The sequence below is a fragment of the Pongo abelii genome, chromosome 2 (genome assembly GCF_028885655.2).
Source record: "Pongo abelii isolate AG06213 chromosome 2, NHGRI_mPonAbe1-v2.0_pri, whole genome shotgun sequence".
NCBI classification, from domain to species: Eukaryota; Metazoa; Chordata; class Mammalia; order Primates; family Hominidae; genus Pongo; species Pongo abelii.
The window spans coordinates 1,971,049-1,990,258 of NC_085928.1; the positions used below are offsets into that span (position 1 = coordinate 1,971,049).

Consider the following 19,210-nt stretch of genomic DNA (forward strand, 5'->3'; position numbering starts at 1 on the left):
ATCTCCAGGCAGGGGAGCGAATCAGATGAATAAGGCATGAAGTGAATCCCCAACAAACTGCAGCAGCCCTACAGAAGAGGGACCTGACTATTGAAAGAAAACCAAACAAGCAGAAAGGGACAACAACAACGTCATCATCAACAACAGCAACAACAAAAGGGCCCCCATAAAAAACCCATCCAAGGGTCAGCAGCCTCAAAGACCGAAACTACACAAACTCACAAAGATGAGAATCAATGAAAAAATGCTGAAAACCCAAAAGGCCAGACTGCCTCTTCTCAATCAAATGATTACAGCATCTCTCCATCAAGGGCACAGAACTAGATGGAGGATAAGATGGATAAATTGGGAGATATACCTAATGCTAGATGACGAGTTGGTGGGTGCAGCGCACCAGCATGGCACATGTATACATATGTAACTTACCTGCACATTGCGCACATGTACCATAAAACCTAAAGTATAATAATAATAATAATAATAATAATAATAAAAGAAAAAAAAAAAAAGATGGATAAATTGACAGAAGTAGGGCTTTAGGAGATGGGTAATAAAAAACTATGATGAGCTAAAAGAGCATGTTCTAACCCAACTCAAAGAAGCTAAGAACCTTGACAAAAGGTTAGAGGAACTGCTAACTACAATAACCAGTTTATGTAGCTTGAACATAAAACAACCTGATGGGGCTGAAAAACACAGCACAAGAACTTCATGAAGCATACACAAGTATCAACAGCCAAATCGACCAAGCGGAAGAAAGGTTATCAGAGTTTGAAGACTACTTTACTGAAATAAGACATGCAGACAAGAATAGAGAAAAAAGAATGAAAAAGAATGAACAAAGCCTCCAAAAAACATGTGACTTCATAAAAAGACCGAACCTATGATTGATTGGAGTACCAGAAGGAGACAGGGAGAATGGAAATGATGGAAAACACACTTCAGGATATTATCCAGGAGAACTTCCTCAACCCAGCAAGACAGACCAACACGCAAATTCAGAAAATATAGAGAACACCATTAAGATACTCCACAAGAACATAATCTGCAAGACACATAATCATCAGATTCTCCAAGGTCGAAATGAAGAAAAAACTGTTAAGGGCAGCCAGAGAGAAAGGCCAGGTTACCTACAAAGGGAAGCCCATCAGACTGACAGCAGACTTCTCAGCAGAAACCCTACAAGCAAGAAGAGAGTGGGGGGCCAATATTCAACATTCTTAAAGAAAAGAATTTTCAGTGAAGAATTTAATATCCAGCCAAACTAAGTTTCTTAAGCAAAGGAGAACTAAAATCCTTTACAGACAAACAAATGCTCAGGGACTTTGTTACCACCAGGTCTGCCCTGCAAGAGCTCCTGAAAGAAGCACTAAATATGGAAAGGAAAAACTGGTACCAGCCACTGCAAAAACATACCAAAATATAAAGACCAAAGACACTGTGAAGAAACTACATCAACTAGTATGCAAAATAACCAAATAGCATCATGACGACAGGATCAAATTCACACATAATGATACTAACCTTAAATGTAACTGGGCTAAATGCCCCAATTAAAAGATACAGACTGGCGATTTGGATAAGAAGTCAAGACCCATCGGTGTTCTGTATTCAGGAGACCCATCTTGTGTGCAAAGACACGCACAGGCTCAAAATAAAGGGATGGAGGAAAATTTACCAAGCAAATGGAAAGAAAAAAAAAAAAAAACAGGGATTGCAATCCTAATCTCTGATAAAACAGACTTTAAACCAACAAAGATCAAAAAAGACAAAGAAGGGCATTACATAATGGTAAAGGCAATAATTCAACAAGAAGAGCTAACTATTCTGAATATATATGCAACCAATACAGGAGGACACAGATTCATAAAGCAAGTTCTTAGACACCTACAAAGACACCTAGACTCCCATGCAATAACAGTGGAAAACTTTAACACCCCACTCTCGGTACTAGACAGATGAACAAGACAGAAAATTAACAAGGATATTTAGGACTTGAACTCAGCTCTGGATCAAGTGGACCTAACAGACATCTACAGAACTCTCCACCCCAAAACAACAGAATATATATTCTTCTCAGTGCCACATGGCACTTATTCTAAAATTGACCACATAATTGGAAGTAAAACACTCCTCAGCAAATACAAAAGAACTGAAATAATAGCAAACAGTCTTTCAGATCACAGTGCAATCAAATTAGAACTCAGGATTAAGAAACTCACTCAAAACCACACAATTTAATGGAAATTGAACAACTTGCTCCTGAATGACTCCTGGGTAAATGATGAAATTAAGGCAGAAATCAACTTCTTTGAAACCAATGAGAACAAAGAGATGACATACCAGAATCTCTGGGACACAGGTAAGGCAGTGTTAAGAGGGAAATTTATAGCACTAAATGCCCACATCAGAAAGCTAGAAGGATCTTGAATCGACACCCTAAAATCAAAATTAAAAGAGCTAGAGAGGCAAGAGCAAACTAATCCAAAGGTTAACAGAAGACAAGAAATAACTAAGATCAGAGAAGAACTGTAGGAGATAGAGACACGAACAACATTCCAAAAAATCAACGAATCCAGGAGCTGTTTTTTTGAAAAAATTAAAAAAATAGATAGACTGCTAGCCAGACTAACAAAGAAGAAGACAGAGAAGAATCAAATGGACACAATAAAAAATGATACAGGGGATATCACCATTGACCCCACAGAAATACAAACTACCATCAGAGAATACTATAAAAACATCTCTATGCACATAAACTAGAAAATCTAGTAGAAATGGAGAACTTCCTGGACGCATACACCCTACCAAGACTAAAACAGGAAGAAGGTGAATCCCTGAATAGACTAATAACAAGCTCTTAAATTGAGGCAGTAATTAATAGCCTACCAACCAAAAAAAGCCCAGGACTAGACGGATTCACAGCTGAACTCTACCAGAAATACAAAGAGGAGCTGGGATCATTCCTTCTGAAATTATTCCAAACAATTAAAAAGGAGGAACTCCTCTGTAACTCATTTTATGAAGCCAACATCATCCTGATACCAAAACCAGGAAGAGACACAACAAAAAAAGAAAACTTCAGGCCAATATCCCTGATGAACATCGATGCAAAAATCCTCAATAAAATACTGGCAAACCGAATCCAGCAGCACATCAACAAACTTATCCACCACAATCAAGTCAGCTTCATCCCTGAGATGCAAGGCTGGCAAACTGAATACTGGCAAATAAAATACTGGCAAACCGAATCCAGCAGCACATCAACAAACTTATCCACCACGATCAAGTCAGCTTCATCCCTGAGATGCAAGGCTGGTTCAACATACCCAAATCGATAAATGTAATCTATCACATAAATAGAACCAAAGACAAAAACCAAATGATTATCTCAATAGATGCAGAAAAGGCCTTCGGTAAAATTCAATATCCCTTCATGTTAAAAACTCTTAATAAACTAGGTATTGATGGAACACATCTCAAAATAATAAGAGCTATTTATGACAAACTCATAACCATTATCACATTAAATGGGCAAAAAGCTGGAAGCATTCCCTTTGAAAACTGGCACAAGACAAGGATGCCCTCTCTCACCACACCTATTCAACATAGTATTGGAAGTTCTGGCCAGTGCAATCAGGTAAGGGAAAGAAATAAAGAGTATTCAAATAGGAAGGGAGGAAGTCAAGTTGTCTCTGTTTGTAGATGACATGATTTTATATTTAGAAAACCCCATCATTTCAGCCCAAAAACCTCTTGAACTGATAAGTAACTCCAGCAAAGTCTCAGAATATAAAATCAATGTGCAAAACTCACAAGCATTCCTTTACATCAACAATAGGCAAGCACAGTCAAATCATGAATGAACTCCCATTCACAATCGCTACAAAGAGAATAATATACCTAGGAATACAGCTAACAAGAGATATGAAGGACCTCTTCAAGGAGAACTACAAACCACTGCTCAAGGAAATAAGAGAGAACGTAAACAAATGGGAAAACATTCCATCCTCATGGATACAAAGATTCAATAATGTGAAAATGGCCATACTGCCCAAAGTAATTTATAGATTCAATGCTATTCCCATCAGACTACCATTGACATTCTTCACAAAATTAGAAAAAAAAACATTTTAAATTTCATATGGAATCAAAGAAGATCTGGTATAGCCAAGACAATCCTAAGCAAAAAGAACAAAGCTAGAGGCATCACACTACCTGACATCAAACTGTACTACAAGACTACAGCAACCAAAACCACATGGTACTGATGCCAAAACAGACATCTAGACCAAAGGATCAGAACAGAGACCTCGGAAATACACCACACATCTACAACCATCTATCTGATCCTTTACAAACCTGACAAAAACAAGCAATGGGGAAAGGATCTCCTATTCATTAAATGGTGCTGGAAAAACCAGACACTTTCCTTATAGCTTATACAAAAATTAACTCAAGATAGATTAACTACTTAAATGTAAAACCCAAAACCATAAAAACCCTATAAGAAAACCTAGGCAATACCATTCAGGACATAGGCATGGGCAAAGACTTCATGACAAAAATGCCAAAAGCAATTGCAACAAAAGCCATAATTGATAAATGGGATCTAATTAGTCTAGAGCTTCTGAACATCAAAATTAACTATCGTCAGAGTGAATGGGAAACCTACAGAATGGGAGAAAATTTTGGCAGTTTACTCATCTCACAAATGTCTAATATCCAGAATTTACAAGGAACTTAAACATATTTACAAGAAAAAGACACACAACCCCATCAAAGAGTGGGCATAGGACATAAACAGACACTTCTCAAAAGAAGAAATGTATGTGGTCAATAAAAATATGAAAAAAAGCTCAACAGCACTGATCATCAAAGAAATGTACATCAAAACCACAATAAGATACCTTATCATGCCAGTCGGAATGGCGATTATTAAAAAGCCAAGAAACAATAGTTGCTGGTGAGGCTGTGGAGAAATAGGAATGCCTTTACATTGTTGGTGTGAATGTAAATTAGTTCAACCATTATGGAAGACATATAGCGATTCCTCAAGGATCTAGAACCAGAAATACCATTTGACTCAGTAATGCCATTACTGGGTATATACCCACGGGAATATGGATCGTTCTACTATAAAGACACATGCATGCATATGTTTATTGCAGCACTATTTACAATAGCAAAGACATGGAACCAAACCAAATGCCCATCAATGACAGACTGGATAACAGAAACGTGGTACCTATACACACCATAGAATACTATGCAGCCATAAAAAGGAATGAGACCATGTCCTTTGCAGGCACACGAATGCAGCTGGAAGCCCTCATCCTCAGCAAACTAACACAGGAACAGAAAACCAAACACTGCATGTTCTCACTCGTAAGTGGGGGATAACATTCATTAAGAACACATAGACACAGGGAGGGGAACATCACACACTGCAGCCTGTTGTGGGGCGGGGGGTGAGGGGAAGGAATTTAGAGGACGGTTCAATAGGTGCAGCAAACCACCATGGCACAAACATACCTATGTAACAAATCTGCATGTTCTGCACATTTATCTCCTCTTCTCTTTTTGAAGAAGAAGAAATAAAGAAAAAAAGAAATAAATAAGAAAGCAAATCATTTTAAAAAAGTTATTGCTTCATTACAGTTATAAATTTTCATGAAAATCCTTATTTGTATCCTACAAGTAAGCCTCATTTTATTATAACTTTGCCTTAGGCTTCATTTTAAAGCAACAAGAAACTGTGGGAATTATCTTTTCCCCAAATAGATCTCTCCACTAAGGTACAATGGCTGCTAATTTCCAACATTCAACTCACATTTAACTGTGAGAGTGACTCTTTCGGGGCTTAGTTAAGAAACTGGCCTATAATCCCAGCACTTTGGGAGGCCGAGGTGGGAGGATCACCTGAAGTCAGGAGTTCAAGACCAGCCTGGCCAACATGGCGGAACCCGTCTCCACTAAAAATACAAAAATTAGCTGGGCATGGTGGTGTGCACCTGCAATCCCAGCTACTTGGGAGGCTGAGGCAGGAGAATCTCTTGAACCCAGGAGGCAGAGATTGCAGTGAACCGAGATTTCACTATTGCACTCCAGCCTGGGCGACAAGAGTGAAACTGTCTCAAAAAAAAAAAAAGAAAAGAAATTGCAATACTCACCCTATGTCCAAATGATCATTGTTTCTCCTCCCCAATATCAACCCCTACAACATAACAACCATGGCATTAAACAATCTGTCTATTCTTCTCATTAATTAATAAACTCAATTTCACCATTGTTTTACTACTTCATGTAATTTAGTCTATTTTTAACCTCTTTTCTCGGTAACATTGATGAATATTTATCTTTGGAAGTTAATACTATATATTTTAAATATATTCCTTTAAACACATTTTAATATCTGCCAGGAATACTCTTCTAGTTTATTGTTCTTTTTAAATATTCCTTTATATTGCAATGCATTTGTTATTTTATACAAAAATTAGCACCGTTTTTGCTGAATTCAAAGTAGCAAAAACAGTAAGAATTTTGAGTCTGACTTGTTTACAACTCCTATCCAAGAACATAGTATATATAACTATTATATTCTTTATGTCACTCAAAACATATTTATACTTCATAGCATTCAACAGAATCTCCTCATCCCAATTTTTAATAAATTAAAGAAAATACATAGAATTCAACATTAAGGTAACAATCCATCAAGGCCAAATAACTTAACTTCATTAAACCATAGATTGGTCATCTAAGGAAATATATATCATTATAACATATCTCATGAATAGATAAATAGAAAAATTTTATGGTCACCTCAATAAATGAAAGAGAATTTCTGAAAAAAAAAAACAACCCTCATGAATAAAAAATATTTACATAAGTAAGGTATGCTATTTATTTTATAGGCTAATTTAAAAAGTTATATACATATAATATTAATACTTCATCTCCATCGTGAATTAGTTCATAATAGCAATCTATATATAAATGCACCCACATAAAATTAGGCTTCAAGAGGAAAGTCCTCCTGGTCATAATGCAATTATTAAATTAATAGAGAATCTTCAATGTTTTACAAATTAACACAATTTTTACATTTAATTTTATTAAAAATATTTAATTGTAAACATAGAGATAAAGAATATAGGCTCCTTAACTATGAGGTGGTAAAAAATAACCAATCCTGAAGAGTAGTTTACTTTTAAAAAAGAATAGAAATAAAACAGAGAAATTAGAATATTAGTCATTTATTTTAAAAAAGACCAAATATACCATAATCCTAGTTAAAGAATTCTATCCAAGACAACAGTTGTTTATCTCTGTCCAACAGAACAGCGTTTCCATCTTTCAAGAGGTTTTCATCACTTTTTATGGCAGTCACTTTTGATACTGTCCAATAATGGGAATAAATCATGCTTTTTTCTGTCCATTGCTGCAGAAAAGTAGAGCTTGTTTTCACAGTCCCAAAGTTCCCATCTATTGTTGGTATAGCATGCTTCTTTTCATGCTGATAGTCCTTGTATAGAGTGACTTGAAACTGAACATCTCCATCTCTTTAAATTTACCACTACTCTACAGTTCCCTGTAAAACTGAGACTACCATTTCCAGTAATAATATTTACTTATTTATTGATACTCATTCTAAAAAAATAGTTTGTAGTAATTCCAGATTGAAAATGATAACTTGTTACTAGAAGTTTTCATAATATCATAATGGAGAACTATTTATAAAAGTCAAATTTTCAATTGATAGTATCACATGTCAAAAGGAAGAAAAAACTGAGTACAAAAAGTATTATTTCCTAAAAAGGCCACATGAATAACTGGGAACACCAGTAATTTCTTAAGTTTTGTAAAGTTATTGTCTCAAAGGACTCAAAAATATTAAGAATATCCTCCAATATCACCATAAGTTATATCCAAGTTTATGTCCACATCCGGGATGATTTTCTTACAAGAGACAAGATATCTTAAAAACAATTTGAATGTACTTATGTAAAATACATTATTCTTCAAATAATGTATGAATTGTTATTGCAGAAGGTTTACCACAAATGTTTCCTGTTGCTATTTTTAGTTTCTATATGAAAATAATCACACTTTCTTCAAAATAGTTGAATACTATTTATTTCTATATAAAGAGAATAAGGTTTGAATTTATAAAAATAACTTTAATTTGGCATACTTAGTTTGGCTTATATCTAGTTTTATGAAACACACACACACACATATATATACAAACACACATGCATATATATATATATATATATATATATGGAAATTTCTGACTGGGCTGGAGAGTTTACAGAAAAAAAAAGTAACAAGCTTCGGGCTTTAATCTTTCAGATCAAAATATCCTCAGAGAACCAGAGATTTAGGAAGGCTGTAAAGAAATGTCTTGCCTTTTGTAGCCAGAGAAAACACAGCTAAAAATCTAAAAATCAGGCCCCAAATTTAATCTACATTGCTAAGATATATACACTATATGTATATAACTTAGCTTACTACCTGCCTACTGTTCAAAAAAGAAAAATCCTGATTACCCTGATTACTTGACATGACAATATTTAACCTTACACTAAAAACCTTTACCTTGTTGATTACATACATGTCATTTCTATGGCAAGTTTTTTAAGAAGTACTTGTATACTATATATGCTCTCTTTCTTGGATACATATATGCTCTACTCATTGGATACAGGTAACAACAAATCCACAGGTGATAACAGAGCTAGAGAAAGAAAAATGCACAGTTCTCTTATTTTGTGTATGATGGAAAGCCGTCAACAACAAGCAAACCTTAGACTGCAACGTTAATGAGAAACTAACTTCTACATTGTAAGGCTCTGGACTTTGAAATTTTTATCTGTTACCTCAGCTTTTAAATAATATTTTAACTCCAACATATACATATATATATATGCGTGCGTGTGTGTGTGTGTATGTGTGTGTATACATATATATGGGTATATATGAGTGGCTATATATATGTGTGGCTATATATATATATATGTGTGTGTGTGTGTGTGTTCATACATACACACATGGTAATTGGAATAGACCCATAACAAAACTCTAAAATAAGTGACATTAACTTAGCAATCAGGGGACAGGTGATGTGTAACAGGAGGCCTTGGATAGATGAAAACCTGTATTACACAATAGTAATAGCTTTGGTAAAACTTTAATATGCAACAATTTGGAAGGCTGGCCAACAGCTATGATTTCTTTGTCTTGGTTGCTACTTGACACATTTAACAATATATTAATATTTCCAGGAACAGATGGGTTCAGTCAATAATTAGCTGGGTTGAGAGCTGGAAGGAAAAGAAATAGGAAAATCTTTTTGGGTAGGTAGTATGAAGCTCTCCAAAAGATATGGACACTGATTAAATCGTGTGTGTCATTGTTCTCAATGACCTTCAACTCCACTATCTGTGAGATTCTTCTGTCATCCATGACCATTTCTGATGTAGTTACTGGTGGCTAATCAGCTCTGACAGCCTGTGTTATGCTTATTCATTTTAGGGGTTCAAGGATTATTTGAGCCTGATGGAGAAAACTGTGCATTATCAGATACATGAGGATCAATATCTATATTTTGTTGGTGAAGTGACAGACTGTTGCAGAGATGACCAAATGTCCATAAAAATTTGGTCTTCCTCTTCCATGGCAGAGAATTGTTTGTGGAAAGTGACTACTGAGCTAGGAACAACATTTAATAGCAACTCCCTTTATTTGTGTTATGTGTGGCCACATACTGCAGTCACTGTTGGTATGTGATAGGAAATGATATGTGACTCTTCAAATATGAGTTGACTAAGAAGGACATAAATCTGCTCTAATCTCTGAGCTGGATACAGACAACTACAAGGCTTTAAGAGATGTCTGCTTTACTAAAGGCAAGAAGTCTGGATCCCTGAATTACTGCATGAAGCAGAACTACCTGTCAACCAGGAATACTAACTTGAATTCTTTGGGAAATTTATTAGGCCCCTTAAATTTTCTCTATTTAAGGCCTAGGGAACTGGGTTGGTATAATCACAAACTTTTCAAATAAAAAAACTAATGACACAGTAACAGAAATCAGACAGCAATATATGAAATTTCCAGAAAGTCAGCCTACTGCAATTCCAAAGTACATGATAGACCCAAATGCTTAAAAATGTAGGCAACACACTAAATAACCAGATTAATTTGATCCAAATCAATTAGAATGGGACCTTAAAATATATCCAGAATAAAATAACCATAAAAGAGGAAGAGAATTATGTAACAAAGTAGGCAGAAATGAAACAAAAAGTAAGAACGAAAAAGTTAACAACTAAAACTAGTGAAGATAAAGATATCTCAACAGATGAGGTAAACTCTTAACTAGGCATAGTCAAAGTGAAAATTCTAAACCTGGAAATTATTGCTGAGATTTAAATATTCAAAAAATTATTTCAAAGACAGAGAGGATAAATTGAAAGTTTCCAACAAACATATTTAATAAAAATTCTAGAAATACAGAATAAAAGAAAGCAATCTTTCTCTTTCTCTTTCTCTGTCTCTCTCTTTCTCAGGTTAAAAACACAGAATGAAAAGCAGGAAAAAAATAAATCCACACCCAGACACACCAGATATAACTAAAAACCAAAAATATAGAACCTATACATAATCTCTCAAGAAATGACAATTAAATTGTCGGCAGATCATTACCAATAATAGATTCTCATAGACAGGGAAATAACATTTTCAGAATGTTGAAGAAAAATCATCATCATCTTGTATTCTACATCTAAATAAACAATCATTGAAGAGGGAGAGAAAAAAATAAAGCTATTCTTAAATGTCCATTAAATACAAATCTTAACTGCTCATAGAACGTTATCAAAAGAACTACCAAAAGACATACTTTTGAACCCAAAAGAAAGGAGATAATGATAAACAAAATGAAAGGTACAAAAACTGTTACTATATATTGATGTATCCAACTATTGCATATATATACATATTAATTTCACTTGTTTAAAAGGTAGAACTAAAATTCTAGGCAGAATTCACATGAAAAGGAGCCATTTCAGTGGGTGACATGGGTAACATGGTAAGTCATGTCTGGAAAGAGTACAGAGATAGTGAATAAATTTATGCTCCCATAGAAATGTGTGTAAATGTATTTACATAAATTTGACTTTTTAAATTAAGGACAGCCCTATAGCCCTATAGGAATATGACTTCAATATAGTCTTCAAGTTAACAGAATAAAATATGGACTAAACTTGGTATTAAATATGTGTAAAATAATTTGCTAAAATTATAATTTCAAGTAGGTTTGCACTTTAACCTATTTTATAAATCATGACAAAGAACAAACTATAATATACAGGCATGTCTTGTTTTATTGAACTTTATTGCACTTTGCAGATATTGCATTTTCTAAACATAGAAGGTTTGTGGCAACCTTGCATCAAGCAAGGCTATTGGTGCCATTTTTCCAAAAGTGTGTGCTCATTTTATGTCTCTGTATCACATTTTGGTAATTTTGGTAATTCCAGCAATATTTCAAACTTTTACATCCTTATTACATGTAATGTAGATCCTATATCATAGGTCACCATAACAGATATTATCAATGATTTTTTATGTTACTTTTATATGATTGGTGATTTTCAATGTCCCTACCCTATTTTGGGGGTGTACCATAAACCATACTCACATAAGCCAGAAAATTTAATAAATAAATATGGTGTGTTTCAGCTGCTCCACTCACTGGCCATTCTCCCTTCTCTCTCTGTCTCCTTGGGTCTCTGAGACACAGCAATATTGAAATTAAGCCAATAATCCTACAATGACCTCTAAATGGTCAAGTGAAAAGAAGAGATACACTTCTCTTGCTTAAAATCAAAAGCTACAAATGATTAAACTTAGTGAGGAAGGCCTTGAAAGCTGAGACACGTGAAAACTAAGCTTCTTGCACCACAATTAGCCAAGTTGTGATTGCAAATAACAAGTTATTTAAGGAATAAAAAGTGCTACTCCAGTGAACACATGAATAAAAAAGCAAAGCAGCCTTATTGTTGATAAGGAGTTTTAGTGATCTGGACAGAAGGTCAAAGCAGCCATAACATCCCCTTAAGCCACAGCCTAATCCAGAATAAGACCCTAACTCTCTTTAATTCTATGAAGGCTGAGTGAGGGGAGGAAGCTGCAAAATAAAAATTGGAAGCCAACAGCAGTTGGTTCATAAGGTTTAAGGACAAAAGCCATCTCTGTAAGATAATAATGCAAGGTAAAGCAGCAAGTGCTGATGATGTAGAAGCTGCAGTAAGTTATCCAGAAGACTGAGCTAAAATCATTGATGAAGGTGGCCACATTTAGGGTTTCAATGTAGATGTAACAATCCTATAGTGGAAGAAGATGCCATCTACTACTTTTGTAACTAGAAAGGAGAAGTCATTGCCTGGCATCAAAGCTTCAAAGGACAGGCTGGATCTCTTGTTAGGACCTAATGCAGCTTGTGAGTTTAAGTGGAAGTCAATGCCCATTTACATTCTGAAAATCCTAAACCCAGTAAGAATTATGATAAATCTACTCTGCCCATGCTCTACAAATGGAACAACAAAGGCTGATGACAGTACATCTGTTGACAGCATGGTTTATGAAGAATTTTAAGCCTGCTGTTGAGACCTACTGCTCAGAAAATAAGATTGATTTCAAAATAGTACTGATCACTGATGATGCACCTGGTCACCCAAAAGCTCTGATGGAGATACACAGGAAGAGTAATGTTGTTTTCATATCTGCTAGCACAACATCCATTCTGCAGTCCATCAATCACAGAGAAATGTCAACTTTCAAGTCTTATGACTTAAGAAATATATTTTCTAAGGCTATAGCTGCCATAGTGATTCCTCCAATGGATCCAGGCAAAGTAAACTGAAAATACTCTGCCAAGAACTCAACACTCTAGAAACCATTAAGAACATCCGCGATTCATGGGAGGAGGTAAAAAAAATCAACAATCACAGGAGTTTTGAAGAAATTAACACCTACCCTCAAGGATAACGTTGAGGGGTTCAAGACTTTAATGCAGAAAAATAACTGCAGAAGTTGTGGATATAGCAAGAGAAAAAGCAGAAGTAGAGACAAGATATGAATGAATTGCTGCAATGTCATGATAAAACTTGAAAACATCAGGAGTCGCCCTTCATGGATAAGCAAATAAAGTGGTTTCTTGGGACAGAATCTAATCCCAGTAAAGACACTGTGAATATCGCCGAAATGACAGCAAAATGTTTACAATATTATTTCAACTTAGTTGATAAAGCAGCAGCAGGGTTTGAGAGGACCGACTCCAATTCTGAAAGTTCTACTCTGGGCAAAATGATATTAAGCACCTAGCATGCTACAGAGACATCTTTCATGAAAGAGTCAACTGATGTGGCTAACTTCACTGTTGGGTTATCTTAAGAAATTGCCACAGATACCAAAACCTTCAGCAACTGCCACCCTAATCTGTCAGCAACCATCAATATCCAGGCAAGATTCTCCACCAGCAAAATGATTATGACTTACTGAAGGCTCAGATGATCGTTAACCATTTTTTAGCAATAAGGTGTTTTTAAATTAAGCATGCACATTGTTTTTAGATACAATGCTATTGTAAACCTAATAGACAATAATACAGTGTAAATATAACTTTTATATTCACAGGGAAATCAAAATATTCATGTGACTTGCATTACTGCGATATTTGCTTTATTGCTGTGGTCTGGAACTGAACGTGAAATATGTCCGAGGTATGCCTGTAATTATTCAACTTTATCCTTTCTTGCTTGGAAATAATACCTTCTATTTTTATACTTCTCAGGTTTCTTGATTTCATATTCTTCTCAAGATAGATGAAAGTCTGGAATTGCTTCATGAAAAAGCTGCTTTGTTTGGAATTGAAGGTTATAATATAAGAGTTTAGTGTGTGAGAATCTTTAGAAAGTGAAAATACTACCTGGGCCAATAAATCTGCCCTTTTTTTCTGATCCCAATCTTACCTTTCAGCTTTTCATCATATCCTCAAACTCCGTTATTTAATGCCAGCAAATCCTGGTATCTCAAATTTCTTTATGCTCTCTGCTTGCACAGTCATCTCTGATAACATGATTAGACAGAAGATCATAAACACACAGCATAAATGTTTCTGAACTGCAGCAGAGGATTGTGCCATGAAGCCTTAATAACAACACTCTTCAAGAGATCAAATCAATACATGTCACTAAAGGCCCTGTATATCCCATTCACCTCTGTGAACAATAATGCAATGGTCCGAGAATTGCCACCATCCTTTCCTTCTGAATTTTAATGCACTACTAGAAAAAAGTTTTAAAGCATATTTCTAGGCAGAAGAAAGGTTTTCAATTATGCCTAGTGTTTCACAATTTTAATTTTCATAGACAAATAGTATTTTGTTAAGTTATACTGAGTGATACCTACAGGCTCAAAGAAGGCATTATTGATATATATATATATATATGTGTGTATATATATATATGTGTGTGTGTATATATATATATATTCTCAGCAGGTCTAAAATTTTAAACACAAACTAATATCTCTAAGTACAAGTACCACTACCTTAATGAGATTTATCCTAAATTAATGTTTAAGAGGAGCTTATTAGGGATTCATGCCACTTCAGAACTCGTATAACTAAACAAAAATTGAGTTCAATTTTGCATGTTAATTGTTTCCAATTATTTCTTCCATAGTGCTAAAATAGTCCTAGACATATAAACTGAAAGACCATTTTATGTAAATTAGCATAATACTTTGCAAATCAATGTTATTTTTAAATTCAAAACCTTAGAAAAGTCTGACATTAAGTAGAATAAATTAAAACAATGTTAAATCTGTAACATCAACATGCCCAATATGACAGTCTTAATTATGAATCTATGAAATAAAATTAAAATAGTTATGAAATATCAGCTGAGATTTGAAAGAAGACTAAAATACTGCTTACTATGTATAATAAAGCAACACAATTTATTTGTGTTTGCTTTTAAATTTTAGCAAACATGCTTAATATAATCTTCTATCTATTTAAGCCTGGTTCATACAACAAGATTAAAAGTCTACTGCTCTCTTTTGTGCTTCTAGAATTTGGATATAAGTATGCCTTAACAATATGCAAAAAGGAATCACAAATTCAAACATTCAGTAGTACAACTTTCAGGATAAAATATCATAACAAGTTATTTAAATGCAATTTAAATATACATCAATTTAAATATACATCATTCATTAGATATGGAGTATGACTAGATACAGATTTATTCTATTTTAAATCAGCTTATTGTGTCTTAGTTGCATAGCTGACCAAGAGGTCTCAAATTCATTCAAGCAAATTACGAAAATCCCTAAAGCTCACTGTAATTTTTCCTGTTTATCATCTCTAAAAGCAAAGTTCCAGATGAATCCATATCCATATATATTTTCATCATTCTCAGCAGCATGAATTTCAAAAGTGATGCTTAAATCCTGCTCCAACAGTGTCCACATTAGGCTCCTGAAGAGAAATAGAAGGCAGAGCAGGCCTAATTAATAATGAGAAACTTAGGGCTCCTGTGCTTTGGGTCTGGCAGGCAGGAAACATTAAAGCATCAAAGTGAGGGCATGGATGTCTGGAATGAGGAAATGAAAGTGAGAAAGAATAGGGGGGGCCAGGAGCAGTGGCTCATTCCTGTAATCCCAGCAGTTTGGGAGGCTGAGGCAGGCAGATCAGGAGGTCAGGAGATTGAGACTATCCTGTTCAACAAATCTCAGTTACTCGGGAGGCTGAGGCTTGAGAATCGCTTGAACCCAGGAGGCGGAAGTTGCAGTGAGGCAAGATCGCGCCACTGTACTCTAGCCTGATGACAGAGAGAGCCTATGTCTCATTAAAAAAAAAAAAAAAAAAAAAAAAAGAATGGGGGATAGGTGGATGGGAAACACAACACAAAGGCCAGATTGAGACATATCTGGGCTTCGTTCTCAATCTAACATTAGTTACTACTGTGTGGCCCCAGGAAATTAAATTCTGTTCTCAGTAATTTAGTGTCCTGATTCATAAAATGATGGATAAAAATATTTTCTAAGGCCTTCCAGATCTAAAATACTACAACTCTCCCTCAAGAAAATTTGCCTATTTCACAGACATGAGAAGAAACAGAGCATTCCACAGGGGCATCAACAGGCTGCACTTTTAACTACTCAGTGTTTTGTGATCATTCACATCGTGTGATTTTTAAGTACACTTCTTTTATCTGACAGCCCTAGTGAAACAGATACACAAATAATTGGCACAAATTGTAGCACAGAGAGAGTGGTAATAACTTTCTTTGTGAAGACCCAGAGGCATGACTTTTGTGTTAGGTCTTGAAGAATAAATACAATTTCATCACAGAAAAAGAAGAAAAGGGTACAAAAGCAGCTAGGTAAAATATGAAAAAAGGTTAAGAGATACAAAAACACACGGATTGTTCAAAAGTTATAAAAAACAGAATAGTGGACAGAATTTGCTGAGGTTACAAAAGAACAGGACAAGGTCAAAATGTACAATTCCTTGAATGCTAAGGTGAGTAACTCCTTAGAATCGATATATCAGAAAGAAAAAAAACACTAGAATAATTTCCTGAAATAAAACATACTAAAATTGTTACCAGGATTTAGACAGTATACAACGTTACCTCAAACACAACAGATGAAGCATTATACATGAGTGAAGCCATCTTAGACATGCAGCTCTGTTAAACCTACAAATAACTGCAGTTGCATGAGTGACCTCAGATAAGATAGGAAAAGAATGACCCAGTGAACCTCATCCAGATTTCCAGATTGTAGAAACTGTAAGCAAATAATTGGGTGTTGCCATAACAAAAAGTTAAAACTTGTGATATTTGCTTTGGGATTGAACAGATGGTAGAGGCTGAAGAATAGCATGGAGACTGTGAGTAGAGGCTGGAAGATCAGTAAAGAAATTGTTAATGGGGATACTAAAAGGTCAACACATGTTATGTACTGAGCAATTGGCAATAATCCTGCCTGTGATAGCTTGGAAGAGAGAAAAACCACTTCATAACGTTGTTGTTCAAATTAAAGAGGTTTCCAGACAGCTGTTGAAACTAGCAACTAGCACGTAGGCAATTCTTATAAACAGAGTGAATGACTAAGAGTGCAGCGGCAAGATACTAGTAAGAAAGCCAAAAGACACGGGGAATCAATCACAGGGAGCAGAACTGGGCTCTAATCAGAAAACATCCTCTGCCCCTGCAGTCAGGGACCTTGAAAACACCAGCTGCACTTCACAATCACAATGGACCAGTGACTGTTGTGTTCCCTGCCTTTTGGAATGGGAGAAAATTTTCCAATTATCCTGCCCCTGTTCCATGTGTGTTGTGTGTGTAGGGAACAATAACTTATTTTTACGTTCTTAGTTCTGCAGATCAACAGGGATTTTAGCAACAAAACTTCATTTGAATCTGGAACTGATTTCAACATGCTATTTTGGACTTCAACATGATGTCTTAATGAGATAAACCTTTGGGAGGGTGTGGGATTTTGCACATGACGAAGGGACATTAATCAGGAGAATCCAGAGAGAAGACTGTAAAATAATATATTGTCATGGTGGCAGTCCCCTATAAATAAACTTTCAGGTATTCACTCTTGTGCTATCTCCTCGGATACTCATTTTACAGATGGTTATGTGAATAAACTCCCTCTTAAGCCAGCAACTACGCTCCAGGAAAGCTTGGGATAGATACTAAATGATGAGAGGCCACATAGAGAAAGACTCTGGAAGATGAGGGGCTATCTTGGACATTCCACCTCAAGTCAAGCTCCCAGTGGAATTCAGCTACACGAGTGATGGCTGTTTATTTTACATTAAGCAGAACTATCTAGCTGAGCCCTGAAAAATAATAAATCATTGTGGTTTTAAGCCAATAAATTTTGGGCTGTTTTGTCTCATAGCAATGGATAACAGAAACATATGCCTTATTTATGTTTATCTCTACCACTTAAGAAAGTTATTAAGAAATCGTAAATGCTCAAAAATACCAAGAGTTTGGGGCTGGAAGCAGTGGCTCACCCCTGCAATCACAGCACTTTGGGAGGCTAAGGCAGGAGAACAGCTTGAACCTAGGAGTTCAAGGTTGGAATAAGCTATGGTCGCACCATTGCACTCCAGCCAGGGTGACAGAATAAGGCCCTGTCTCTAAAAAAAAATCAATAGTGTAGATTAATTAATTGTTTACACAGAATAGACGAGAAGAAAAATAGTGATATACTCATTTTTTCTTTATTATATATGTGGTCACTTTTCTACTTGTACTATAGTTTTTTCATATAAGTTTGAATTACTTTGACCTTTTGATTATATGTAATTCAGAGATTTTTTGTGAGAAAAGTTATGAATAGGTAGCAATAAAAGCAATGATAAAATTCTCATCAGAGGAAAGAAAGGGGCAACATGCAACATCAAGAAAACACATAAAAGTAAGTACTCTGTGACAGGGAGAATGGAACCAAGTTGGAAAACACTCTGCAGGATATTATCCAGGAGAACTTCCCCAATCTAGCAAGGCAGGCCAACATTCAGATTCAGGAAATACAGAGAATGCCACAAAGATACTCCTTGAGAAGAGCAACTCCAAGAAACATAATTGTCAGATTCACCAAAGTTGAAATGAAGGAAAAAATGTTAAGGGAAGCCAGAGAAAAAGGTCGGGTTACCCACAAAGGGAAGCCCATCAGACTAACAGTGGATCTCTCGGCAGAAACTCTACAAGCCAGAAGAGAGTGGGAGCCAATATTCAACATTCTTAAAGAAAAGAATTCTCAACACAGAATTTCATATCCAGCCAAACTAAGCTTCATAAGTGAAGAAGAAATAAAATCCCTTACAGACAAGCAAATGCTGAGAGATTTTGTCACCACCAGGCCTGCCCTAAAAGAGCTCCTGAAGGAAGTGCTAAACATGGAAAGGAACAACCAGTACCAGCCACTGCGAAATCATGCCAAATTGTAAAGACCGTCGAGGCTAGGAAGAAACTGCATCAACTAATGAGCAAAATAAGCACCTAACATCATAATGACAGGATCAAATTCACACACAACAATATTAACTTTAAATGTAAATGGACTAAATGCTCCAATTAAAAGACACAGACTGGCAAATTGG

General features: G+C 35.5%; 1 protein-coding gene and 1 long non-coding RNA gene across 19 annotated transcripts in view; one reads left to right on the forward strand and one right to left on the reverse strand.

Annotated features, from left to right (window-relative positions):
• EPHA6 (EPH receptor A6) overlaps positions 1-19,210 on the reverse strand; it is a 965,948-nt gene that overhangs the window by 764,137 nt on the left and 182,601 nt on the right. Inside the window, exon 4 of one of the 16 annotated variants that reach the window (XM_054551229.2) lies at positions 5,700-14,139. The exons of 14 other annotated variants lie outside the window; for them this stretch is intronic. In XM_054551229.2, coding sequence (XP_054407204.2) covers positions 14,075-14,139 — 65 coding nt within the window. In that variant the 3' untranslated portion in view covers positions 5,700-14,074. Of the gene's footprint in view, positions 1-5,699; positions 14,140-15,001; positions 15,557-19,210 lie in introns of those variants that run through there. One more of the 16 variants, XM_054551230.2, reaches the window with a different exon arrangement.
• Positions 1-19,210, forward strand: part of LOC129058417 (uncharacterized) — a 108,364-nt gene that overhangs the window by 82,234 nt on the left and 6,920 nt on the right. For all 3 annotated transcript variants that reach the window (XR_008523485.2, XR_008523483.2, XR_008523484.2), the window contains exon 7: positions 13,708-13,793. This is a non-coding gene — a long non-coding RNA (uncharacterized LOC129058417). The remainder of the gene's footprint in view (positions 1-13,707; positions 13,794-19,210) is intronic.